We start from the raw sequence: 24840 nt of genomic DNA, 5'->3' as shown, positions 1-24840 counted from the left end.
AATAACATAGCTATATATGTTATTTTTTATTATAAATTTAATTATATAAGACTCAATTCTATTGCCATGTCATTATAAATGAATTGTAAAATTTAAATTATGAGTATTTAGAATTTTTTATTTTTAAATATTACAAATATTTTTTATATATAAATTGAGATAAATAATCATTAAGGCCATTAATATGTTTAAGAATAATTACACTAAGACCCCCTTCAACTATTAGCGAATATCACTTATCTCATTTAGGCTGGGGTTGTTTGGGATGTTCTAAATAAATGTACTTTTTGACTTTTTATGAAATATGGGTTGGGTTTGAAGTGATGTGATGTAGTAGAGAGGTGATGTGATTTAAATAAGATGATGCGACTTAAATAAGATAGTGACTTTTTGATTTTTTGGCTTTTTTTAAAGATGCCAAACTTAGGATAGCCACTTCAAACCCAACTCTTATTTCATAAAAAGTCAAAAAGTGCACTTATTTAGAACATTCCAAATATAAATCGGTACATATTAATCCCTCAATTATGACAATCTTAAAAATACACATCTTTCAAATGTGGTATAAAAGGGGCCTATGTGGAATAAAAGCAGGCATGAACAAATCTCGAACCGAGCTGGGCCAAGTTCGGACTGAGCTTATGCAATATAACAAGATGATATGTGTCATCCTAATGCTGGCCCGACAAAACTTCAGGTCTAATCTAGCTATCTCAAATTCAGTCCTAAAAATATTTTCAAAGCTCAAACCCGTCCACTTAACCAAATAGATAGGAGTTATTAATTTTTTATTTTTATTTTTATCTTGAATGGATATTAAATTATTTATATTTTATTTATTATTTAAATTTGAAATATTAACAAAATTTAATAATAAAATAAATATGATTTTTAACAAATGTTTTAATATAAACCTAAAATATATATACATTTTTTAAAATTTTTTTACTTTATTTTATAATTAAAATAATATTAAACTATAATTAATATATTATAAATGGGCGGATTGAGTTGAATTGGATTATAAACTCTTTATCCCAACTACAATCCAAGTATTAAATTGGCACAAAATCTCAATTCAGCTCAAGTTTTATAGGCAAAATAATTTTTTTTATAATTTAAAAATATCAAATTAAGTTAGGCCGATGGTCACCTCCTAATATATTTTTATATTTAAATAAGTCAAAATTTATTAATAATCAAAAGAAAATGAATTATACATACCAAAATAATTTTGTATTAACGGTGGGCGGTCCAACCAATTTCACATCTTCTTTATAATACTTGTTTTGTAGACAACAAGGCAAAAAGCACCCAACCCAACTCAATCGAACAGGTTGATGTTCTTTGCTTGGAAATTTTACTATTTTAATAGATTAAAATTTTAAATTTTACTATTTTAATAAATTAAAATTTTTATATTAAAAAAAATATTAGGTTAAATATTAGATTTTTTTTTATTAAAAAAAACAAAATCAAATAATTATAAATTTAATATAACATTTTATCTTATTAATTATTTTATTTTATTTTATTTTATCCATTTCAATCCCAAAAAACTAAAACCCAACTTGCCAAACAGGGCCATATTTTATATTGTGATTTCACCATTTTCTCCCCTGAAATTACTTTCTTCTCTCTCTCTGTCTCTCTCTCTCTCTAGATAGAAGATATACAGAAACAGATACCTGTCTCTGTGTATCGAGTTGATCGTTTACGAGTAATCGGCCTCTGCAAAGGTATGATTTTTCAGTAGAAATCTCCACCATCGTCACCGATCATCCTTTCATTAACTGTTACTGTGAAATTTCATGTTTTTTCATATAATTTTTTATGTGCCTTTTTATTCGATTGTGTTCTTGTTTAATTTGTTCATCGATTGTATGATCATTATATATTTTCTCATTCTGATTTGCATTTTTGGTTGATCAATGGTTTCTTTTGACAATCTTCGTTTCTGTGTAGCGTGAGAGGGTTTGATGTATATATGTGTGTGTGTGTGTGTGTGTGTGTTCGTCCTGTTTTAAGACTAGTTTTTTTTTTCCCCTTTGATTGAGTTGATGATAATGATGATGGTTGTGTCAGTTGTCTTTTTTTTATTATTTATAAATATTAATTTTTTTGTTTGTATAATGGAGTTGAATCAGATAACCATTTTGGGTTTGTGATTGTTGACGTGCATATTTGATTCCGCCCTGATTTGCTAACTCTTGTTTTTGGATTTAAATAGTAGTAGTACTGACTAAAGTTAATATCTTTGCTGGGTTGAATTAAGGGTTGTTTTGAGAATTGACTGTTTAGTGTTTTTTTTTTGGCATTTTACTAAAAGATCGTGCAAAAAAACGTAGAGATGATAGTTTTATTTTATTAAAAGATGTGCAAAAAAACGTAGAGATGATAGTTTTTTTTTAATAGTTTTTCGACTTTTTGGCTAAAAGTATTCTTTATTATACTAGAGCAGTAGAACTTACAAATTATAACTTCAGTTCAGGGTTTGAGCAAATTTGCATTATTTCTAGTAAAAGATTGAGGCTGATGGTCTTGGTTTAGGGGATACCAAGTGTTTCTCTTATTTATCTTATCACAATTGTGTTGATGGTTCCATCTTCTATAAATTTGTTTCATTTTGATTGTTTGGTTTGTTGATTACACTGGTCATATGAATTCAAGCAATAATCTTTGAGCCAAAATTAAGATCAGTTTTGGCAGTGCTGCTTTGTGTCTTATCTCTTAAACTGCTTTCTCAGCCAAATTGTACAAAATAGGAGAGCGAATTAGCATACTAAATGCAGAAATTGTGTCGTTTTTGGTTTAAGTTGATCAAAACAGGTGTAATCATAGATATATGTAATTTGCATAAGTTGTAATTTTCAGTATGAAGTTTTTATAGAATGCTGTAACTTCATACTGAACTGGAAATCAACTGCCTATTTGACTGTGCTGTTTGTTGTTGTACACCACAACTATGATATTAACCGTGGTCTTTAACTTCCCTGACCACCATCATCTGACATGGTTTGGTTTTGTTGTTAATATTGAAAAGTGAGTGGTTTTGATTGCGTTAAAGAACATCCTAATCTGACCCTAAGAATAATAATATGGTTATATGCTTTAGCAAGGGATAATTCATTCTTTTAGTTAAAAATTTGGTAAGAAATGGGCAGGAAATGTAAGTAGTGATAAACAGCAATTAATCACAGGTGGTGAATAATAAAGGCAGCCATATACAGATTTGGGTATGTTTGATCCAATTTGGTCAAGAGTTCAGTAGCCACTGTCTATCTCAGGCTTTGGCACAATTTGATTGAGGAAATCCATGTCTTGCTACCTCCTCTTCAACTGAAGGACCTCTAATATGTGCATGCCAAGGGCATAGTAATCCAAATTCCAATCATTTCTGTGTATTGTGACAACGTTCTTAGTTGGGAATACATACTCTTAATGATGAATTATGCTAGAAGCATTAAAAAACTATACTACGGTGATAACTCGATGCACTGGATTGTCACAATCCTTGTTTAAGCTGAAAATAATGTGTTTGATTTATCAAGTAATTGAAGGCTGCTATCACAGTCAATAGATAAGCAAAATTCAAGTGTAGAAATATTTAATATACCTAGCACCCAAAATTCAAGTGTTTGATTTTTCTAGTAATTCAAGATTGCTATTACAGCCAATAGATAAGCAAAGATGAGTAGAAAATTTTAATATACCTGGCATTTATTTGTACCGATGATGCATTCTTTTATGGAGAAATCTAGTAAACAAAATCTTAGGGTATGTTTGGTTTGAGTTTGGGAGATGAGTTTTAGAGATAAAAAGTACGAAAAGTTGTTTGGTTTGGTTTTTTTCAAAAGATGTTTTGGAAAATTATTTTGAGAGAGAATTTTGAAAAAAGTGATTGATTTGATGTGTATGAGAGAGAGATTTATTTGGAAAACTTGTAAACCAAACAAGTTTTGGGAAATTTTTTTGGAAAAATTTGTTTGATTTGATTACTTTTGAAAACTTATTTGTAGAGAATTTTTTCCAAAATTTTTTGGGAAACACAAACCAAACAAGGCCTTAATGGCTGGATCTCATGCCAACTAGTAAAATTTTGTCATTATCTTGTACTCATAATTTCATTACTTTGTCAAATGCTTATGGCCCTGGAAGCTCAGAGATCATTCATCTGAAAATGAAATCATGGTGTCTTCACTAACTTCACACTCTTCCCTGAATTTCCAAAATCATTTGAATGACAATACCACAATAACATTTGCACTCATGAATTTGAAAACCTTCGACTTATTTTAAGCAATCATCCATCTTTCCATATGACTAGATATCTTGTGGTTACTCTAAATGGCAAATTGGCAGGTCTGGAAGAGGAAATCAACCTTTCTTATCACATGTCATTTGGGTTTATGTGCTTTATGCTTTACATTTATGAGCCATATAAAATGAAGTTCCTTAGAAAAAGCTTGCCCATAAAAGAGCTAAGCCCACACACTCTATGCTTTTCCCCTAGCTTTCCCTTCAAGAAAAGATTGTGCCACTTCTAATCCAAAGATCAAGAAAAAATTTGTGAATTTTCTCCCCAATTTTCCATGGTAACTAAACAAAAAATATGGGCTCTGTTTGGTTTCATTTTTAGAATCTGTTTTCAGAAATTGAAAAAAAAGAGAAGAAATTAGTGTGACACTATTAAACACCTAAAAGATATTTTTATTTTTTTAAAAATTTATTTCTACCCCCAAAAGATAAAACCATGTGAAAATAATGATTTTACTTATTTATTTATTTTTTTTCCCATTTTTTAAACCAAATTAATTTTTAGTTTTTTCAAGGTACATGTCTAGGATCAATAAATTTACCGACCTATAATTGGTTTCTCCATACCATTAAAAACCTTTTAATTCCTTTTCATCAAGATTTTAAAAAGCGGCCGCAACCGTTATGTAATAGTTGTGGTGGCTACCACCACCCATTACCGCCACTATATCAGTGTGACGGAAATTCACATGTGTAACGGTCGTTTCGGTGTTATGTATCGGCCGTAACGGTCTGTTACACACTGTTACACCATTTTACAATATTCTAAATTGCTTCCTCCCCCCTCCCCCCTCCCCCCCCAAAAAAAAAAAGTTTACCAAAAAAAAAGAACAAATTCTCAAGTGATCCAAACCCAAATGAATTTTTTTCCTTTATAATTTTTTTTATAATTTTTTTATTTCATTACATTAACATGTAAAATAAAAAATATATAAACAGTTGTATTTATTTTTATAATCATTTTATTTAATATTTAATTGTAAATATTTTTTATTTAGTTAGCTGTAAAGTGTTGTCTTAAAAAATGCCTCAAAAATAATTTTTATTTGTGGCACAATTTCTATTTTTATAATCATTTCATTTAAGTAAGTATTGGTCAAAAATAATTTGTAAACATTTAAAATCAATTATTCTTAAAGTCCTCAACTATTAAAATAAAATGTAAAAAACTCATTTTATAGTGATTTGAAAATATAAAATATATTGGATCATACTTAAAAGTAACAAAAATTGATCAAAATCTATTTTAAATCCCAATAAATGCGATTCTGAAGAGAAAAAAAAAAAGGGTATCGGTAAGTTTTCTTCAAATTGTGCGAAAAATAAAAAAAAATCACGGCTCAGGTTACTGCAACCGTTACGCTATGGTCTTTATACCTTGCAACCGCAACGACGTCACTGCAACCGTTACGGTGACCGCAACCGCTTTTCAAAACTTTGTTTTTCACCCAAATTATCCAAATCATGCCCAAAGAAGCCAACATCCTCACTGTCTTCCCTTTGTTCTTAGCTCTCCCCTCCCTAATTATGGAAGAGGTCTGGTTTGATGAGGAAAATGCATGTGCCCATTTTGGTATTACAATTATATAACTATAATTTTATGTATTTAATATTTGTGTTTATTTATTTTTAATTAGGACTTAATAAATATTTAGTTTCTTCTTTTGTTAGGATCTAGTTTTCTATTTTAAATTACGGTGTTGGCCTATAAATTAATGAACCTCATCTTTCCTGGTGACTTTGAATTGGGGCCCTTTTTTTGGAATTTCTGTGTTGTATGTTTCTATCATTTACCAAATATGTATAACTTGTCTATGTATTTGACGTCTAGATGACATTAATGTTCTTTTTAGGACACTGATGCAGTGTTGGTTTGTATGCATTGAATTACCATGATTAATTCCTCATTATGTGTGGATTTTGAAAATTGATGAAAGTTTATTTAAGTTGTATGTTAAGTGACCAAGATTATAATTTTATGGAAGGAAATAATCTAAATTGTTATTATCATCTTTGTTATGGCACAAGTGCCATTTTACAGCCAAGTCATTTTTTGTATTTTTTTGGGTAATATCATCTTGCTGTGGGTTTTTTTTTTGGTTGATTTTTTTCACCAAGGTACATACATACTCTTGGTGCTAGCACTGCTCTAGATTACATTTCCAGAAACTAGGTTTAGATGGTTATTATCATGCTGGTTTTCAGATGCTGGTATAATTAAATGGAGGATATGTCCCTGGAGACGTAGTAGGATACATATAACTGGCCCTAATGGGTGTGGTCTAAGGCTTTGTTGAGTTGAGTTTTTGAGGTGTGGGGACTCTGATGGTGTATCATTCTTGCTCACATCTCTTGTAATTGTAATGAACGTTAGTTAATATGGAGGCTTTGGAATGAGGGCATAATTACTTTACATCTGCAGGTGAGAATTCTTGATACTGGGACCTTATCTCCTCCTCCTCCTCTTCTCTCCTATCTGACAAATTTGTGTTTTCAAAAGGAACCCATCTTTTATACTCTGGAAATGCAAGTCTGTTTTGTCCACTTTCTCCATCCCAAGGTGTTTTTTAAGAAATTCTTGTGTATTTTTGTTGAGCCTTTTCACTGTGTGGTACCATGGCTTTGGTTGCGTACAAAACTTGATTTTCTGCCCTTTTTTGTTTTTCTAATGCCATGTTGCAGATTAGTTTTGGAAACTTTGGTTATATAGTCCCTGGCCATATATAGGACACTAAATTTGGTGGATATAATAGTTAGCATTGCTTCTTTAACAGCATTGAATTGCAAATGGTATTGCAGGGCCCTTTAGGTAATTTGGACAACTGACGAACAGATTTGAGTCTGAAGTTCGGTGTGCTCATCAAGTTTCATTATAGTCATCTGCTCTGGTTGCGGTGTCTTATATGTTGGCGTTTATATTGGGAGAGCAAACTTTAGGATACTTTGTTAATAAAGCTGCAGAATTATCTTAGGACCTTGTTCTGTGGAATTTAATTGTTTTTAGAGAACTCAATTTTGTTGTAAAAACATTGCAGTTTTATATGAGGATTGTGTGAAGCCTTAGAATCTTGCGATTCTTTATTATCAGTGTTAAATTTGTGGCACACCGAGTATAGTTAGTATTTAGTGGCATCCTTGATAAGAAATGTCTGGTACAATTTATATCTTATTTTAGTTTCTAATACACTTTGGAGATTCCATGGCTTCCAAAACTTGTGTTTCTCTGATCTTTGTTTTCCATCTTGGAAGTTAGATTACTTTTGCTTTAATGAGTGGGGGAACTAATGTGGGCTCACTTATAAATTAACTGATTCAGTGTTATTGTGCTGCAAAGAGTTCACTGCAGGATAGTTCTCGGTGATTAGCCCATAGGTGGTTATTATGTGCTGTTGGAGATCATTATCTAGTGAAGCTGGAGTTTTAAGGAGATGTTATGACATGAAAATCCCATTTATACAATAGTCAGATTTGTGGTTGAGCCAAGGTTTTAAAAAGCGGCCGCAACCGTTACGTAACAGTTTTAGTGGTTACCGCCACCCGTTACGGCCGCTTTTGCAGTGTGATTGAGATTCACAGGTGTGTCGGCCGTAGCGGTCGTAACGGTGCCGTAACAGTCGTAACGGCCTGTTACGCACTGTTACGTAACGGTTCCAAATTGTTTCTTTCGAAAAAACAGACAAAAAAAAGCTAAAAATGGGAGAAGAGGGAAGATAAAGAGAGAAAATGGAGGAGCAAGAGATAGAGAGAGAGAAGAGGGAAGATGAACATGTTATTGATTTGTTGAAGCTGTAATACCTATACTATTCTATTCAGCTGCTATTATTCAACCATTTTGTTTGTGTTTGTCTATCTATATATTATTTGATAATAATAATAATAATAATAGGTGTGGTCATTATCTATTTGGCTTGGTTAAAATATGTATATATATATATTTAGGCTCTTATTTATTCTCTTACTTTTGTCATCGTTTATCTTATATATAATAGTTAGTGATTGATTTTTTGTATAATATAAAGTCATTAATTATTAAAATAAAATGTAAAAAACTCAGTTTATAGTGATTTAAAAATATAAAATATATTGGATCATACTTAAAAATTTACAAAAATTGATCAATATTTATTTTAAACCCAATAAATATGATCATGGAAAAAAAAAATATGCGTATCGGTAAGTTTTTTTCAAATTGTGCAAAAAATAAAAACATTCACGGTTTTGGTTACCGCAATCGTTACGCTACGGCCTTTACACCCCTCAACCGCAACGGCGCCACCGCCACCGTTACGGCGACCGCAACCGCTTTTTAGAACCTTGGCAACCGCTTTTCAGAACCTTGGGTTGAGCCAATAACATGCTCCAGGTTGGGAATCTTTACTGCAGCATGAGCTTGTGTAAAAGAACTTGGTCTTTCTGGTGATTGGCAAGGGTCATGTAGTTCAAATTGAAAGAGTGCCAGGTGATGATTCATTACATTCAGTCTATTGATGATCTGATGTAGCAATGCTTGAGAGCTTTTGATCAATGTTACCAGAAAACACTACTACTCTAGCAAATTACGTTTTGGAACGCACATTTTGAAACATGGTACATTTAGCAATCCAAAGTGATCCCAAAAGTTTTTCCAATATATTTCCTTATGTTGGGTTAGGTGGTAGTTACATTACTAATATTATTAACCAAATGGAGTTAGGGAACTATCAAAATTTGTGGAAGGAGGTGTTTCTCTTTTTTCTTTTTTTATTCTTTTCTTTATGTTGTAATTTTTGTAAGGTGAAGTATGAGGCTTGATGCCCTTTGGCTGATGTAATTTTCATGGTAATTGGAGATACACTAGAATGCCATAATGATTAAACTAGTGAGATGGAGTGCATGCAGTTTAAGGAAAGTTGATTTCCGTTTGATGTTGGTATTATTGGCAATCAGTCTGATGGAGTCTCTCTCTCTCTCTCTCTCTCCCCTAGTTGGATCTAAGGATGTTTCTTCACTGAGAAGCTTATTGGCTCCCTGTGATTCCTTTTGAAATTTTCAGCTTGCATCTATGTCTCTTGGTTTGTGCACTATGCTAAAGGTTAGGTGTGTACCCAATCTTTTCCCTCCCAGACACACATTCATGTGTGCTGATTGAGCGTTGTTTTTTTATCTGTCTCTTGGTTTGTATCACCAAGCAACAATGGCAAATGCTGCCTTGTAACTACCTTATTCTTTAGAGTTAAGCCAACTGTTACGGTTCTTCTCATAATACATTTATTTCATTATGTTGTAAATCATTATTATTATTTTTTCTCTTAAGATGTGGAAATTGGATGGAGTTACAGAATGCTTGCAAATTCAAGCAATGAATGCAGTTGCAATGAATGCAGTTGTTGGTTATACTCATTTGGTGCTCTGACTTGATAGTTCTGTTCAATTGGTTTTTTTAATTTTTTATGCACAAGTTTTTATCTACAAGCTGTAATGCGTATTCTCCTCTCTCTCTCTCTCTCTCTCTCTCTCTCTCTCTGCTAAGCGATAACAGGTACTTGATGCATGAAAATAGATTTCACATTGAGGCCAAAACTCTGCTTAAGGATATGTATACGGCTATGAATGTGTGTGATTATGTAATGAAGTTTCACAATGATAGCTTATTTGTCCTGTTGGATTTTGAGGCATTAGTGGTATTTATTCATGCACACAGACATGGTGTTTTCTTGCTTAGTGACCTTCATGCTATGGCAGAACGTAAAATATTCAATTGGTCTCTTTCCTTTGTTTTTGTTTTTTTTTTGGGAATCATTGATCCTAATTTATTTCCTCGCTTTGTGGCACTCATCAGAATGTCAATGTGTTGTTGAAAGTTTGTTAGAGCTGATATTCTTCATCCTTTCCAATCGAATTAATACTATGCAGTGCATTAATTAAATCATTGATTTCTTGTTCAAGCTGTGGGGATGATGATTTTGACAATTCATGTGTGAGGGAAATGCTTGTTGATTTTTAGAGCAGGCTGTTTTTTTCATGATTATTGTTACCTAGAGAGACTGACAATAACATAGGGTTTGTAAATTTTATACCTCGGAAAAAATGCTTGAAATGATGGGGATCAGAAATGAATTGGATGAAGATAAGCTGAAGAATATAGGAATATTAATGTAATTAGAAATTATGGCTTCAGTAGAATTATATTTATTCATTATCTAGTTTCCTAAGTAGGTAGTACTTATGACTATATATAATGCTCGTGTATAGATTTTAATTAGATTGATTTGGATGCTTGATAATTGAAAGCTTTTGTATTATTGTTTCTCTTTTGGCTGAATTCTTAGTTGCAAGAATCGCCTACTTGGGGTGACATTTTGGCTCATGAAACATGATTTGTGGTTCAGAGCAGGAATCTTTCTAGAATGACATTTCCGTCCAGATAGAATCATGGTTATGACTAGCATGGGACTACTTAAACATATGAATTGCAAAAAAAACTTTTATAGAACGCATTTTTATCCTATAATTGGCGTTGGTTTTAGTAATGAAAGGATGTAGATTTTTTGATAGATCTAGCTTTGCTCTTACTAATGAAAGAATGTATATTTTTTGATAGATCTTTCAATGTGGGTTTCATGAGGAGTGGGAAGTAAAAATATATGTCATCAATGATGTGTTGTTACTTTCGCAATTAGGATTTACTATGCTTATAGTGTTTTGTAGGCATATATATATATATATATATTTCAACTAAAAAGTGCACCTAGTTTAGTCTCCGTTAGATGGGCGGTTTGGGAGGAGTAGATTGGGTACAAATCTAATCTTTGCATAATTTGGAAAGAAAAATAAAATAAAAAATAAGAAATGCAATAAATTATACCTTTAAATATAAATAAATAAACGCTTCCTTAGCCACTCTCAATCTTAGGTTTCTATGTGCCCTCGCTCCTCCATCTCTCCCCCGCCTAGCCCTCTATTGCTTCCGCTTTGGGCAAATAATTCAAATTCTCCTTCCTCCTTGTTCTGGTTCTACAACAATGCTATTATCTTAATATGAAATATAGGAGAATAATAATAATTGAATGACCTTTGAAGGAAGTTTTCTATCCTTCTTTTCAATTTTGATTTGTTAATGTAGTCTTTCCTTTTTGGTTGATAAGCTTGATGTTGGAAAATTCTTTCCCTAATGCTTCGTAGGAAAACTATCCCAATGTTATGAATTCACAAGACATGGGCTTTTAGTGGTGAAGTATTGTATGTGTATTTGATTTGGCGGTAAATTACACTTTGGACCCTTGCGCTTCACATCAAAACCATTTTGGTCTCATTTTTCAATTGTAATAGTCAATCCCCTGCACTTTTTGGTCAAGTTGCAATTTGGCCCTTCCGTTAGTTTGGTGTTAAATTACCTAATGCAAATTGTCATGTGACCCTCACATGAGGCATTTTTTTTTGTGGCAAAAAAAATATTTTCTTTCAATTTCTACTTCTATATTTTATCACAACATTTTCTTTCTCCACTGTGGAAATTCATTTCCCAAAGACTTTCACGGTTCTCCCAATTCATTCGGTTTAATTTGGGAAATGGGGATCAAGTTTGTTTTTGGGTGGTGTTTGGAGGGGTGAGATATCTCTTGCTAGTTTGTTTTCTCGTTGTATCGTTTATCTCAATCTCATGGTGCCTCAGTTGTTTCTATGGTTATATCATCGTGTTCCTTCCTCCCCCTCTCCCCCCCCCCCCTCTCGATTCTCCATTTTTTTCGAAATCAGAAGCGTAATCCTTCTCTAGATAGTTATTAGAATTTTACGATTCACGATTCATGCATAGATGATTGAAGCAAATTTTTATTTTGAGAACATTGATAGTGAGTCACGTGATTTACAATTCTATTTATGATTGTGATTCTTTCGATTCTTTTTTACTTTGTGTGTGTGTGTGTGTGTGTGTGTGAGACATACTTCTAAAAGAGTGGTTAGTACGAAAATAACCGATACTTTTGCATGATTTGGTGTTTTAATGGCAATAAGAGAGTTTAATAGGACCTGGTTGGATCTAATCAAACCTGACAAGTTCTTCACCCTTGTTTTCACGTTGTCTTTTAATAAACATTGTTAAAACTCATCTTCTAAGGATATTGAGGATAAAATAACTTGCACCTATAATTTAATAAACATTGTTAAAACTCATCTTCTAAGGATATTGAGGATAAAATAACTTGCACCTATAAAATATCTATTTTTACTTTGGTGGAATAAACTTGGTTCAATATGATATGGGTTTGGACAGTCAGACGCAGGGGTTCCGCAATTTGTTTAAACTTTTTCTAAACAATATGCAAATACACATTTTAAAGTTTCTTAGGTTTCCACTAAAGGCTGCTCACTCAAATTTTCTTCTTATTCAACTCTATTTAGGATTTATATTATTGGTCCATTTTTGGATGTTGAGAGAGAACAATATCTTGCTATGTAGGCAATGTCTTCCAATTTAGATGTCGTAATCATGTCCTTATATTTTTATATGTGCCAAAATTAATTTATTTTATTTTCTTTCATATAGACGATTGTTTTAACATATATATATATTTTTTTATTTATTACTTTGTCGTATTTATGATTCTCGATTTGACAACTATGCTCTTCTATACTCCTTTGGTCACATTTTCTTCGAGGAATTTTTCCCCGTTAATATTTTTGATTTGTTTAATTCAATTATGCATCTTTTATGTGGGTTTTTATTGCCAAATCCAAACTAGTTAGGATTGAGTTTGTCATAGATAAGCTATTGACTTGGTCTTTTGGGGATTTTAGCGTGCTTGGGATACTTGTAAGAACTTTTATAGAGTTGGTCCTTTACATATTTATTTATTTATAATCTTGTGCTTTTTGTAGGTACATGTGTCCGTCTCCATTAAATGGCACCACCATGTCATCTCCTTGTGGGTTAGTTGGTGCCATGTGGTGCCTCTTGGGGCTACATGTTGGCCAATAGTGAATCTCCACACACCTCTTCAGTTAGCTCCAAACGACCAAGGACAGGACAAACTGATTTCCATTGCCAAATCTCCTACCATGGATCTCCTGTAACCAATCTCCTGTAACAAATTTTCTTAAAGGGATTGACCAAAGGACTTGGCCAAACCCAAAGCAAGCTGGGAGTATGGCCTGGACTCTCGAACGGGATCATTGGAGGATTGTGACTTGGAGGCTAGAGTCAATAGATTGTCAGGGTTACTTGACTCATCCTTTGGGGCGGTCCCTTCTTGACCAGTCTTAGAGAGAGAGAGGCGTTGACCAAAGACATTTAACATTGTATTGCTGTGGTAAGAAATTCCACTCTTTGTCAGACAAAGAGGATATGTGCACAAAAGACTCCTTGCACTGGAGTTCCCTAGGACAAGAGATTACGCGGTAGAGATCCCTGTCCTGGAGATCCTGTGGCATAGATCCTTGTCCTGGAGATCCTGTGGCATAGATCCTTGTCCTGGAGATCCCTAGGACAGGAAATCTTGGGACAAACATATGATGGCAGGGATCCCAAGGGGATTAGGCCATCTGTCCTATAAAAGGGAGTCTCTCCGTTTATCTTCATCAAGCCTTCTCCAACTATCCTTTGGCAAGATCAGAAGTATCTCCACTGCCATCTCCTCTTTTTTGCTAGGGCTGCCTTGGCTCTCTCCTTCTCCACCTACAGGTATCCATTGCCAATTGTGTTCCTACCATCTTCTCAGATCACCACTACCTCTCCACACTATCCACACCTTTTCATCTGGGAAGGGGGGAAAGGGGTAATATCAATGCAGTGGCAGGTGGCTACTTTCTTTATCTGAGTTGTGTGTGTTGGGTGGAATTGGTGTTTGTAGATCCATTTTTAGAAGTGGATATGGTGTTGTTCCTGTAGTTTTAGTTTGATGCTTGTTGGACATATGTTAGACTATGTTCTCCTTAATCAGCTTTTCTTGATATTTTTTATTTTTTTTTTGTCCACTACATTGGTTTTGTTGTGTTGGGTTTCCAACCCATGTAGAGATCCTAATAAAATTAAAAAATGTTTGTCTTTAAAGTGTGGTAGTATTCTTAGACTATATTCATTATATTCCAAGGATTGTGAATGGCTCTTGAATTCTTTTAAAAATTGTTGAGTCTTGCAAATGTATGGAATGGCTGCTTGTTTTTACTATTTGTTGATATGCTTCTTCTCTAATTTGCATGTCATTCTTGGATTTTCTTTGAGTAATTCTATTTGTACCCTTGTAACTTCTAATTCTGAATTCTTGAGAAGCTGTGTGATATTTGAATTGGGTTTTTTTTTCTTCTCTTGATTGTAGTAAGATATGGAGGTTATTAAATTAATTAGAGGCATTTGGATCTAACCATGGTGAGCCAGCCTAATCAACCTGTAGGAGTCATTAAGTTAATGGAAGAATTGTGGAGTCTCTCTCTCTCTCTAACACGACGTATTATTAGTGGGAAAAATTATTGATCATTGAGATCTATAATACTATGAAAATGCCGTGATCAATCTCTTTAAAGGGTTAAACAGGTCATCTTGTGGCAACATGTTGTGATCTACTTATGCTCGATACAACTTATGTTTGATGTGAAGGATTTAGTTGAAGGTGAGAAGCATTATTGATCATTCAGATAATATTATTTGTAACTATTTATATTGGTACACAATAATGTATCCATGCGTGACATATATATAGCTCGGGGAGAGTTTTGATATGAAACAGGATTGAGACATTAGATTGGACACCAAAAATCTGCTTTGGAAGATAGCATTCAATAAGGAAGTTTTAACCTGTTTATAAGTATATTTTTATGGTTCTTATTAAGGATTTTTTTTCAACTTACACGTACAAGATAATGTGTGTGGACGTTTTACTGTTGCTTTTAGTGGCAGATTTCAATTAGACATGTCCTATTTGCAATAGAGCTATTGCATTTGTAGTGATAAATACAATGGAGTCTTGGGAGCATACACTTATCTTGCCTTCTTGAGGCATTTCTACGAAAATGACTTTGATCTTTGGGATTATGTTTATGAGCAGGTCGTGTTTTTCTTACTTTTTGAGGCTTCAGAACATAAATTACCCTGAACATTAAGGTGACATATGGGGCATAGACAGGTGTTTAACACAGCGCAAATGTTTGAGGCTGACAATGATCAGAGCTGGAATCATGTGCATCCAGAGCAACCTTACTGCCATTTGGGTATTGAATCTTTCAATCTGTTTCTCTTTCTCATATATCCATTGCTATCCCCCTGTTGCTATGATTTTTAGGGTCCTACTAATCATGATCATATACCATAAAAGGATATACAAAACAATAGAAAAGAAATGTTCCATTTCCATGCATGCATGGATTGTAACTCATAGCAGTTTCTGATGGAACTTTGGCCTCACCTTGTAAGCATGCCTTTGTAATGTAGGATGTGGCTTTAGCCCCTGCATAGGCTGATAAATTTGTTAGGCTGCCTCATAATGGTAGTTGAGTGATTCACTCATTGCATTGTACTTGGCAAGGCAGTTACAAAAGTAGTAACTTTCTCTTTTATGTAAAATTGGGACCATCCTTGTGCCTTGATGCAGTGTGCTCTGACTGTAACTGAAGAACTTGAAATGATCCATACAAACACGAGGAAATCTAGTCATGATCGACTTAGAGTAATTTACACTTAGATAACTCTTTATATCGACTAATGCTCGTACTTGTCTATTTTTTTATTGCAGCAAGGTCTGGAGCTGACGAAAACAGTTCTCTTGTTTATCCTGTTGAAAATATGTCCATAGATGGCGTACATTATGCTTCTCACTGGAATCCTGCTCCAAGGTCAAACGGGTTTCCTTCCTCAAGTCATAGCATTGAAGTGCCACATTTTCAAACTGATGCTTCAGGTCCATCTCATGATCCTTTCCTACTTCCATCTGCTGCTGGAAGCTTCTCTATGGCCCCTGAAAATTACGCACATCATGCCTCCTCATCCGATTATGGGGGACAAATATTTCATGGAGTTGAAGGTGGTTTTGTTGATGTTACAATGACCAATGGAAGAGGAACATACAAGCGAAAAAGCCCCAGTGTTCCTGCAGTCTGTGAGAGAGGCAGTTCAAGTGGATACTATAATTCTGGAAATCCGCCCGATTTGTCCTCTGACACATGGCAGGAAAAACCGAATACTGATTCTCATCATGCACCTTGGGATTGCACTACCATCGGCTCTAGTTATAGAGGCAACAGCCTCTCGATTGGGGGTGAGGCTACTCTGAGGAATGTGAGAAGCAGAGCTGCAGTTGATTTGGAAACCAATCTAGCTAGGACCCATTTGTCAGGCAATCCTTCACACCATTCATATACAACTGGCAACTTTGCTGATCACTCTGGGTCAGTGGAGCTTATGGGTCAGAGTTCTAATATGCCAATACAGGACTGGAGCCATATTCACATGTCTCCTGTTGCTCATGGGAGGATTCCACTTCCAGGTTAGTTTCTATTGTCTATGTTTGTGTCCTTGTATTATGTTTCCCATTTTTCTTGAAGTTTTTTATTTTTTGGTGTGTTCGCATGTGCAAATTGCAGATGCTAATGTTTTCAGTCATGAGACAAACCACTTTATTATAGGAAGCAGTAATACTAGTGCTGCTGTAGAGATTGGGGGGTATCATAACGATATGATTTCAAGCAGAACTCCTATACCTCAAAATTTGCAAGGGACTTCAAACCACTCTGTGAGGGGAGTTAGAAGCAATTATACACAAAGATCTGCCCCAACTTTTAGAGAAGCTTCTTCGAGCAATTTGCACTTGGGACACACACCAGCTTCAGATGAGGGGTTGCAGTTAGTTGCAGAAAGTTATTCATCCAGACATCCAAGGCCATTGTCCACCATAGGATGGCGTAACAGTGACCGAAGTGGAAGAACAAGGATATCAAGTGATAGATACCGATCACTTTCTGATGAGGCAGGTCTCCGTAGTAGACTGGCACCTGAGGTATGCATTGTCTTTCTTAAGGAACTTATCAATTGGTAGATGCAGTAGCCTCTCTAAAGTCAATGCAATCACAAGCTTTTCACCAGTCACATGCCACATAATTTTTCAGTGGTTTGCTACCATCATTTTTCTGAAAATGGAAGAGTGCTTAAGTAATATGCCTGCATGATTTCTCTTCATGGAAGGAAGCCTTAGTGAGAAACTGGTGACTACAATAGTTCAAGGGGGCAGAATAATGAGTCAGTGTTTGTCTATTTTGAATTTGTAGACTGAGCATATCAGCAAACTAACTTAAAAGAAAAGAAAGAAAAGATGCAAGTATGGTGGGCTAGTCATGTGACATATTTTAAAGGTGTGATCTAGCCATGTAGGGGACCTAATCCGTCCACAAGACGTATAAATTTGATGAGAGGCAGATTAATCTGATTTTGGGGGCGGGCTCCTCTTTTTTCCAGTGCACCAGAGAGAGTGAACAAATTTGCCCAGTCCATATGTTCTAATTTTGGGAGGGTGGATTGGTGGGCACCCCTAAGGAAGACCATTTTTGCTTCCCTATTTGTACTCTTTTCCTATCCTAGGGCCATAGGAATGATTCCGGGCCTGAACAATTAAAATACACCTATTTTTATATGATTAAAGGCTGAAATCTGTTATACGTAAGAGGAATTTAAAGAAGGATATTGACATGGGCAAGGAAGGAGTCCTCTCTTGACTCTTGTCATTTCAAAAATTTCAGTTTTTACACTTCTGCTCTTGCTTGATCCTGGGGCATGATAAAATAATCGTGGCCTAGGATTGTTTTTTGTTTTTTTTACTCCAAAACTGAAACATCTAATGTTTCTTGGAAATCGACATGAAAAAAGTGGAGAAGATGAAATTCCAGAGTTTTTTCCCTTGAAAGACACAGAAATCAATTGAAGCACATTGAGAGAGTGAGTTATGTTTATGCCAATTAGGAATCTCTGATAAAATTTATATTTGATTTCTTAATCCTTTTTTAAGTAAGAAAATAATACAAGGTTGGAAATTTTCTCTTTAGATTTGTACAAGAATCTAGGAAAGTAGAAAAGAGAATAGGAGAGGAAACAAGAAGAAGAGGAAGAGGAGACGCTTGAGCGACCAATGGTAGATTAGAGGCTGAGAATATTTATTTTTTTAACTTTAAATATTTATGTGATCTTTGTCTCAACATTTTTCTGAATTAATATTTGTTGAAACTAGACCTTTATAACACTGCTTCAACCTGTACTTCCTTATGTTTGTCCTTGGAATGGAATCTCCCTGCCTTCCCAAAGGTGATCCTTTAAGCCCTTTTTTTGTGTGTGTGTCAGTTTTGTCATCTTCTTCTTCTTCTTCTTCTTCTTCTTATTTTTTATTTTTTTGATCTTTGTCTCAACATTTTTCTGAATTAATATTTGTTGAAAATAGACCTTTATAACATTTCCCCGTGCATTTATTATCCAACCAATTTCTAGATGTCAATTGGTTTGGACCTAACACATTTTAGAATAGTTTACCCTTGCATTCGATAACAGTGTATTTTAACAATTTCGGTTTGCATAACATCTACTTTCCTATTCTACTCTTTTTGTGTTTATATGAATAGATGAATAGACCTCAAAACATGTTCAATTAATCAATTTTTGGGCTTAATAATGCATAGATGAGCCTTAGCTTATATTTGCAAACGTTTTTGTGATTTTACAAATCTTTTTTTTTTTTTTTTGGGATTCCCGTAATGTTTTTAAGACGTTCTTGTTTCCCAGCTGATTGACATAACAATGGGGAACACAATTAGATTGTGATCCTTATGTGCCCATAAGATTATTTTATTTTTTCTATACATATGACTTCTTTGCCCAGATTGAATTTTGCTTGTTGAGATCTAGATTTGTCCATCTTTGTATGATGCCTGATGTGATAATGAAGTTATTATTGTGGTATGACTTTTGTCCTAAATATTGGTTTTCTATTAGATGCACTCTAATGAAACAAAACTTGGAATATTGATGGATTATTAACTTCACGAAGATGAATTATAAACTGAGTGGAGAATTTTTTTTTTTTCCTTGCCAAGATGACGGTTGTTGTTATTACTTGAATGCTCATCTATTTCTTGCATAACATTTGAAGGTTGCGGAAAAATATTTCTTTCATTATAAATAACATTCAATTGCTAATATCTTGTCAAAAATTTTCCTGGGATCGAAGTTTATGTGTTCAATGGTAAAATCTTGATCTAATAACCTTGAGGTTATGGTTTCAAGTCACCGGACAACCATTTTGTGTATTATGCTATGAAGCACGGGTACTCCAAAAATAATGCCGTATGAGTACCGGGTACGTACCAGGTACGGGTACGCGTACCGGTACGGCTGCACGCGTACCGGGTATGGCCAAAGAGGGTCTGGTATGTTTGGTACATTTGGGTACGGCATGGGTACGCCGTGGGTACGGAAGGGTAAGCCGACTTAACCTAACTTTAATATATATATATAGGTTCGAAACAGAGAGATATGGGTTCGGAGAATGGGTTTGGGAAGAGTGAACCGAGGGCGAATCAAGAAGGAGTAGTGGTAGTGGATGAAGGGCAAGGGGAGTCGAAGAACGAAGGAGACTCATTCTTCGCCGTAGATGGCAGCGAAAGACGGCAACAGTGGTTCAGGTAGACTTCGATCTAGATCTAGATCGACCACCACCACCCCTCTGTTTCTCCTTACACTCTTCATCTCCATGTCTTCGACATCAACTCTCTCTTCTTAGCATATCTCCTCAACATAGATCTGATGAAGGAATGGAAAGAATAGGTGAGGTTTGACGAAAGAGAGAGAAGACCAGACCTGAGAGGCGGCACCGTGACCAAAATGCTGGATCTTTGAGATGTTGGATCAGACCTCAGGCTCAGCTTCTCCTCAGATAAACCACCGAAATTGAAACATCTAGGATGTTGACGATTCGACAATGGGTACAGCGGTGGCGACGACAGAGAGCTTGAACAATCTTTGAGGAGTGACAAAGCTAGGGATGAATATAAATTAAACTCTCTATACAGTATAATATAAATTATACACAGACTTAACCTTTTGAAGGGGAAAAAAATTATAAAAAAATAATAATAATTTAAAATTTCATTTTAATGATAAATCAAATTTTTAATTTTTAATTATTTTAATTTTAATTTTTAAAATGATATTAATTATGACCATTTGACAATTATATTTTGTTTTGTAATTCTCTTTTTACTTTTGATATTAAATTTTAATTTGTAGATTGGATCCTTTAACCATAATTATAAAAATAAAAATAAAAATAAAAATTATCGGCGTACCGCAGCCGTACCCGTACCATATTTTTTTTGAATTTTGACGTATCGGCATACCCGCACTCATACCCGTACCGTACTCGTACCCGCACCCGTGCTTCATAGGTATTATGCTAAAGGTTAGGTGTGTATCCAATTTTTCTCCTACCAAACACACATTAATGTATACTAATTGGGTTTTTTTTTTTTTTTTAGAAGTTTATACCTTAATCTATTGTTTAAGCTGAAGTAATTTGTTTGATATGGGATGCCTGACGTCAAGAAATGTTGATTTTGACCTGGTAGTAGTCGCTGATATATATGTGTATATATGTTTTTGATGTTTTTGCAGGGCCTTATGATTGTGGATCGCTCGGCCTTGTATGGGTCCAGAAATTTGTTTGATCAGCATAGGGACATGAGGCTAGACATAGACAATATGAGCTATGAGGTTACTATCAGTTTACCTCCCCTATTTACTTTATCTTGTTCCCGATAGCTCTCAATTAATCTGAAATTATTGGCATGAGTAGGAACTACTTGCACTAGGGGAAAGGATCGGAAGTGTCAGCACAGGCGTGTCAGAAGATCTGATCTCTAAGTGTTTGACTGAATCAATTTATTGTTCTTCAGATCAATTCCAAGAGGAAGGAAAATGTGTAATCTGCTTGGTAAGAACTAAACCTTGTGCTGACAATGCTCTCTCCCTGGGTTTGCTGGAGACTGGGCTGTTAAGGCTTAGGCGGGGTTTGGGATTTGCTAAAAAAGTTATTTTTTGTTAGTGGGATAGTAGACTTTTTGGCATTTTAGTTGCTTTTTTAGCTCTTCCCAGACAGGCTTTTGCTTTTTGGCCTATTTAGCAAAAAAGCAGCTTGTACCGACAATGCTACCTCCATGTTACATGGACTTGAGTGCAGGTGTGGTGTGGGAATGAGTTTTTAGATCTTTCAAGATTAGATGGACTTGAAAAGTAAATTTTTACATAAATTTGAAAGAGTTAAAAAAAGAAAGAAAAATTGACTAGGCCTTGTTTGGGAACAAGTTAAATTATTCAAAAAGTTAATTCAATTTTTTAAATTAGTCAAAAAAGGTAATTCAATTTTTTTTACTTTTTTAAAACTACTAAAAGATTCAATTCCCAAATGAACCTTTGTAGCTGTTTTATTCTCTAACTACTGGTTCTGACCCCATACTTGTGTTTGACAGGAGGAGTACAAGAACATGGATGACGTTGGGACGTTGAAAACTTGTGGTCATGATTTCCATGTAGACTGCATCAAGAAATGGTTAGAGATGAAGAACTTGTGTCCAATCTGCAAAGGTTCTGCTCTTGCTGATCACATGAAAGAGAAATGACATTATTATTTATTTCAGTTGATCTATAGTTTGTTTGGTTGGTCTCATTCTTGTATATATAATCCCTGGAAATTCCTCAAATGGAGGAGGAAAGGGGGGACATGTTTTATGGAATTTGTAAAGGGAATGCTTGGTTAGTCTCAATCAATTTGTCCAATTGCTGCAAATTTTAAAGCCTTTCTTAATGTTCGTACTGTCTGCCACACTTGAATTAAAAGATGAAAATTTTAAAATGTTGAACATGCAGTAGGCAGCATTTTTACAACAAAGCTAGAGATCCGCCTAGGTCACCAGTGCCTCTCACCTTACGAGTCCAGATCCTCTGCCATACTTTCCTGTGGGTTTCTTGTAGTGCCCCAAAACGACGTCGTTTTGGAGTAAAAAAACAAAAAAAAAAAAGAAAACCGCAGAACAGAAGATAAGATAGTAAGCTTGCTCTTGCCTTAGAGCCAGCACTTTGGTGTCTTTATCGTCGATTTCGGACTGCAATCGATTGAAGACAGTGTCCAGAGCCTGAAGCTTGCTCTGATTCTCTTGTACCTGAGCTTCCGAGCAAGACCCAATTGGGAAATCAAGAATGCAATCGGGGTTTTTGCGAAAATTCCTAAACCAATTCCTGAAATCAGACAATCTCTGAAGATGAGAGACCAGAGCTTTATCGGCAGCTTTAATGGGGTCTTCATCGAAAGGCGAATGGGCTGTCTGTAACTGAAGATAGTAAGCTTCAAACGATGAAATCGTAGCGAAAAGGGAAGAAATCAGAGTCTCTGCGAACTGGGTATCGATGGTTCGAATTGGGGAAGATGGTTTTGAAGCAGAGGATTTGTGGGTTTGGTCTGGTTTGATCACAACGACCTTCTGATCGGTAATGAATTCTTCGGCGTCTTCCTTGGCGAAGAATTCGAATGTTTTGGTCTTGAAAGCGAGTGCGAATTTCTGAAACATTTCGGAGATTTGTGGTGGCTTTGACGGACCTTCCATTTCTGGCATCTCTAATTCCCTTCCACTTTGCCTCTTTCAATAACTATATATATATACATAGAGAGAGAGAGAATTCAACAAGTTCACCTCTGGTTTAGAGAGAGAAAGTAGACTCCATAGCTGTGCGTGAGAGAGAGAGAGTTGGTCAAAAATGACGTCGTTTTTTGGCCACGACAGGAACCACTGCAGGAAAGTATGGCAGAAGATCCGGACTCTTGTATACTTATGTTTAGGGTGAAGATGGGAGAGGTAGCGGTGACAGAAGGGTGAAGGAGGAACTAGAGGTAGGGTGAAGATGGGAGGTGACGGTGGCGGTGGTTGTGAAGGGTGAAGGAAGAGCTAGAGGTTGTGGTGATCTAGTTGTTGAGGGGTCAAATGGTCTTTGTAAAAGTAGATTGTCTTTAATATATTTTTTGATAATTCTACTTGCATCACATATTTAACCCACACTTTTTTATTACACCACTTTTTAGGTGGCTCTAAGCTCTTTTTTTTTTTTTTTGGTTGAACACCCTCAAAACAATTCAATTAATTTCATTTTAATCCTCACACCCGCCTTCTGTACCGTTGCACTCGAGCTTTTTTCGTCGTCTTCGGATGACTACCATCGCCTCTTTCGCTATTGCCCCCATCTTCTATTCTTCTTCTTCTTTCTCTTGAAATCCTAGCCGTTGTCGTTCATCTGTTGCCCCCATCTCTTCTCCTTGAAACCTTAGTGTGGGGGTAATTTTCTTATCACACTGTCCGCCTAGTAATCAGCTGGAGAGCACCGGCAGAATAGATGACTTTAGTAACCTGTAACAGAAAGAAAAAGGCTCCGGTGGTGGCTCTTCCACCCGGGGGCACTCCGACGATCAAGTCAGTATATCTCTCAAAGATAATCAAGTGCTAAACTCACAAGCTTGAGTATAAAACTGCGTACCTTAGACCCATGGGGGTGCCTCTCTTTTATAGTTTACTTAATTCAAGTCCTACTAGAAGCCTGACTTCTATGGACTCCAATTTAGTATTACTTTGTATTCCTCAAGAGATAAAGATAAACTCCCTAAGAGCTTTATCCTTATCTTAGCAAAGTCTCCTCTTATATCTAGGACTCTTGTCCCTTATCCGCCCAATCAAAGAAGCCGAGGTCCAGACCCAAATCGCTTGCAGAGATTGATGCCAAGTTGGCTGCAGAGAAGGCTGCCGAAGTAGTTCCCCAGGAATCTGCCGAGGTCGAGACCCAAATCGCTCCTGAAACTAAAGAATCATAACATGGATGTCTTCCGTACTCTTTTCGTTTCTTTGGATAATATAAGCTTTTCTGTACTTCTGGTTTTGAAACAATGTAAGCTCTTCTAGTTAGCTGATGTATCTTCTGCTTCTGTTGGATACAACTTTATTTCTGGTAGGCCGTAGTGCCTTCTTTGTATACAACTGCAACTGTTTTCGTCTGAACGCTTTAATCTTTAATTTCTCTTGATTGCGTCTGTATGATTCTATACTTGGAATATTTTGCATGCCTTTCCATTTTGCCTCCTTTGTGCAATCTTCTCGGGGTTACGTACCTCGGGTACAATAACGTTTTACTTCAGCAAGATACAGACCTACAAACTCTTCATAAATTCCAACAAGTGTTTAACATATACTATTCAATGTTAACTTTGCAAGCTTCTTCTCAAGTTTCAACAAGTATTTAAACAGTGATCTCGGTCTAACCTACTTGTAAATTGTTACAAATTTCAACAAGTGTTATATACTGTAAATTTTTCTCAAGTTATAATAATGATCAACTTGTAAATTGCTACAAATTTCAACAAGTGTTTAAACAATATACTTAGCTTTTACCTCAACCTGTAAATTGCTGTAATTTTCAACAGATGATCACATGTCGGCTTAACATTATCTTGTAAATTGCTACAAATTTCAACAAGTGTTAAGCAT

At 35.1% G+C, this 24840-nt stretch overlaps 2 protein-coding genes across 5 annotated transcripts; one reads left to right on the top strand and one right to left on the bottom strand.

Annotated features, from left to right (window-relative positions):
* Window positions 1-1242: 1242 nt before the first annotated feature.
* LOC114277660 (RING/U-box superfamily protein) lies at window positions 1243-22103 on the top strand. 4 transcript variants are annotated; one of them, XM_082891553.1, is made up of 8 exons: window positions 1533-1739; window positions 13174-13975; window positions 15336-15498; window positions 16020-16769; window positions 16867-17279; window positions 20933-21031; window positions 21114-21251; window positions 21787-22103. In XM_082891553.1, the coding sequence occupies exons 3-8, from the start codon at window positions 15399-15401 to the stop codon at window positions 21934-21936; spliced, it is 1650 nt and encodes a 549-aa protein (XP_082747679.1). In that variant the 5' UTR covers window positions 1533-1739; window positions 13174-13975; window positions 15336-15398; the 3' UTR covers window positions 21937-22103. The 4 variants fall into 4 exon arrangements, with proteins under 4 accessions (XP_082747678.1, XP_082747679.1, XP_082747681.1 ...); XM_082891555.1 differs by having other exon boundaries at window positions 1579-1739; window positions 16909-17279; XM_082891552.1 differs by lacking the exon at window positions 13174-13975 and having other exon boundaries at window positions 1243-1739.
* LOC145800441 (protein GRAVITROPIC IN THE LIGHT 1-like) lies at window positions 22077-23053 on the bottom strand. Its single transcript, XM_082890117.1, has 2 exons — window positions 22342-23053; window positions 22077-22133 (listed from the first exon to the last, which is right to left on the bottom strand). Exons 1-2 carry the CDS (start codon window positions 22924-22926, stop codon window positions 22077-22079), a joined length of 642 nt encoding a protein of 213 aa, XP_082746243.1. The 5' UTR covers window positions 22927-23053.
* Window positions 23054-24840: the final 1787 nt, after the last annotated feature.

The sequence above is a fragment of the Camellia sinensis genome, chromosome 10 (genome assembly GCF_055761805.1).
Source record: "Camellia sinensis isolate YWXY chromosome 10, ASM5576180v1, whole genome shotgun sequence".
Taxonomy (NCBI): domain Eukaryota; kingdom Viridiplantae; phylum Streptophyta; class Magnoliopsida; order Ericales; family Theaceae; genus Camellia; species Camellia sinensis.
Note: the sequence above shows the minus strand (reverse complement) of the source record. Positions and strands in the feature narration are given on the sequence as shown.

Coding starts and splice junctions, on each gene's coding strand:
- LOC114277660 (XM_082891552.1), top strand. CDS start 15,399: ATGGGGCATAGACAGGTGTTTAACACAGCGCAAATGTTTGAGGCTGAC. Junction 15,499..16,019: donor GCAACCTTACTGCCATTTGG/GTATTGAATCTT, acceptor TTTTTATTGCAG/CAAGGTCTGGAGCTGACGAA. Junction 21,032..21,113: donor TAGACAATATGAGCTATGAG/GTTACTATCAGT, acceptor TGGCATGAGTAG/GAACTACTTGCACTAGGGGA.
- LOC145800441 (XM_082890117.1), bottom strand. CDS start 22,926: ATGCCAGAAATGGAAGGTCCGTCAAAGCCACCACAAATCTCCGAAATG. Junction 22,134..22,341: donor ATCTTATCTTCTGTTCTGCG/GTTTTCTTTTTT, acceptor CAAGTGTGGCAG/ACAGTACGAACATTAAGAAA.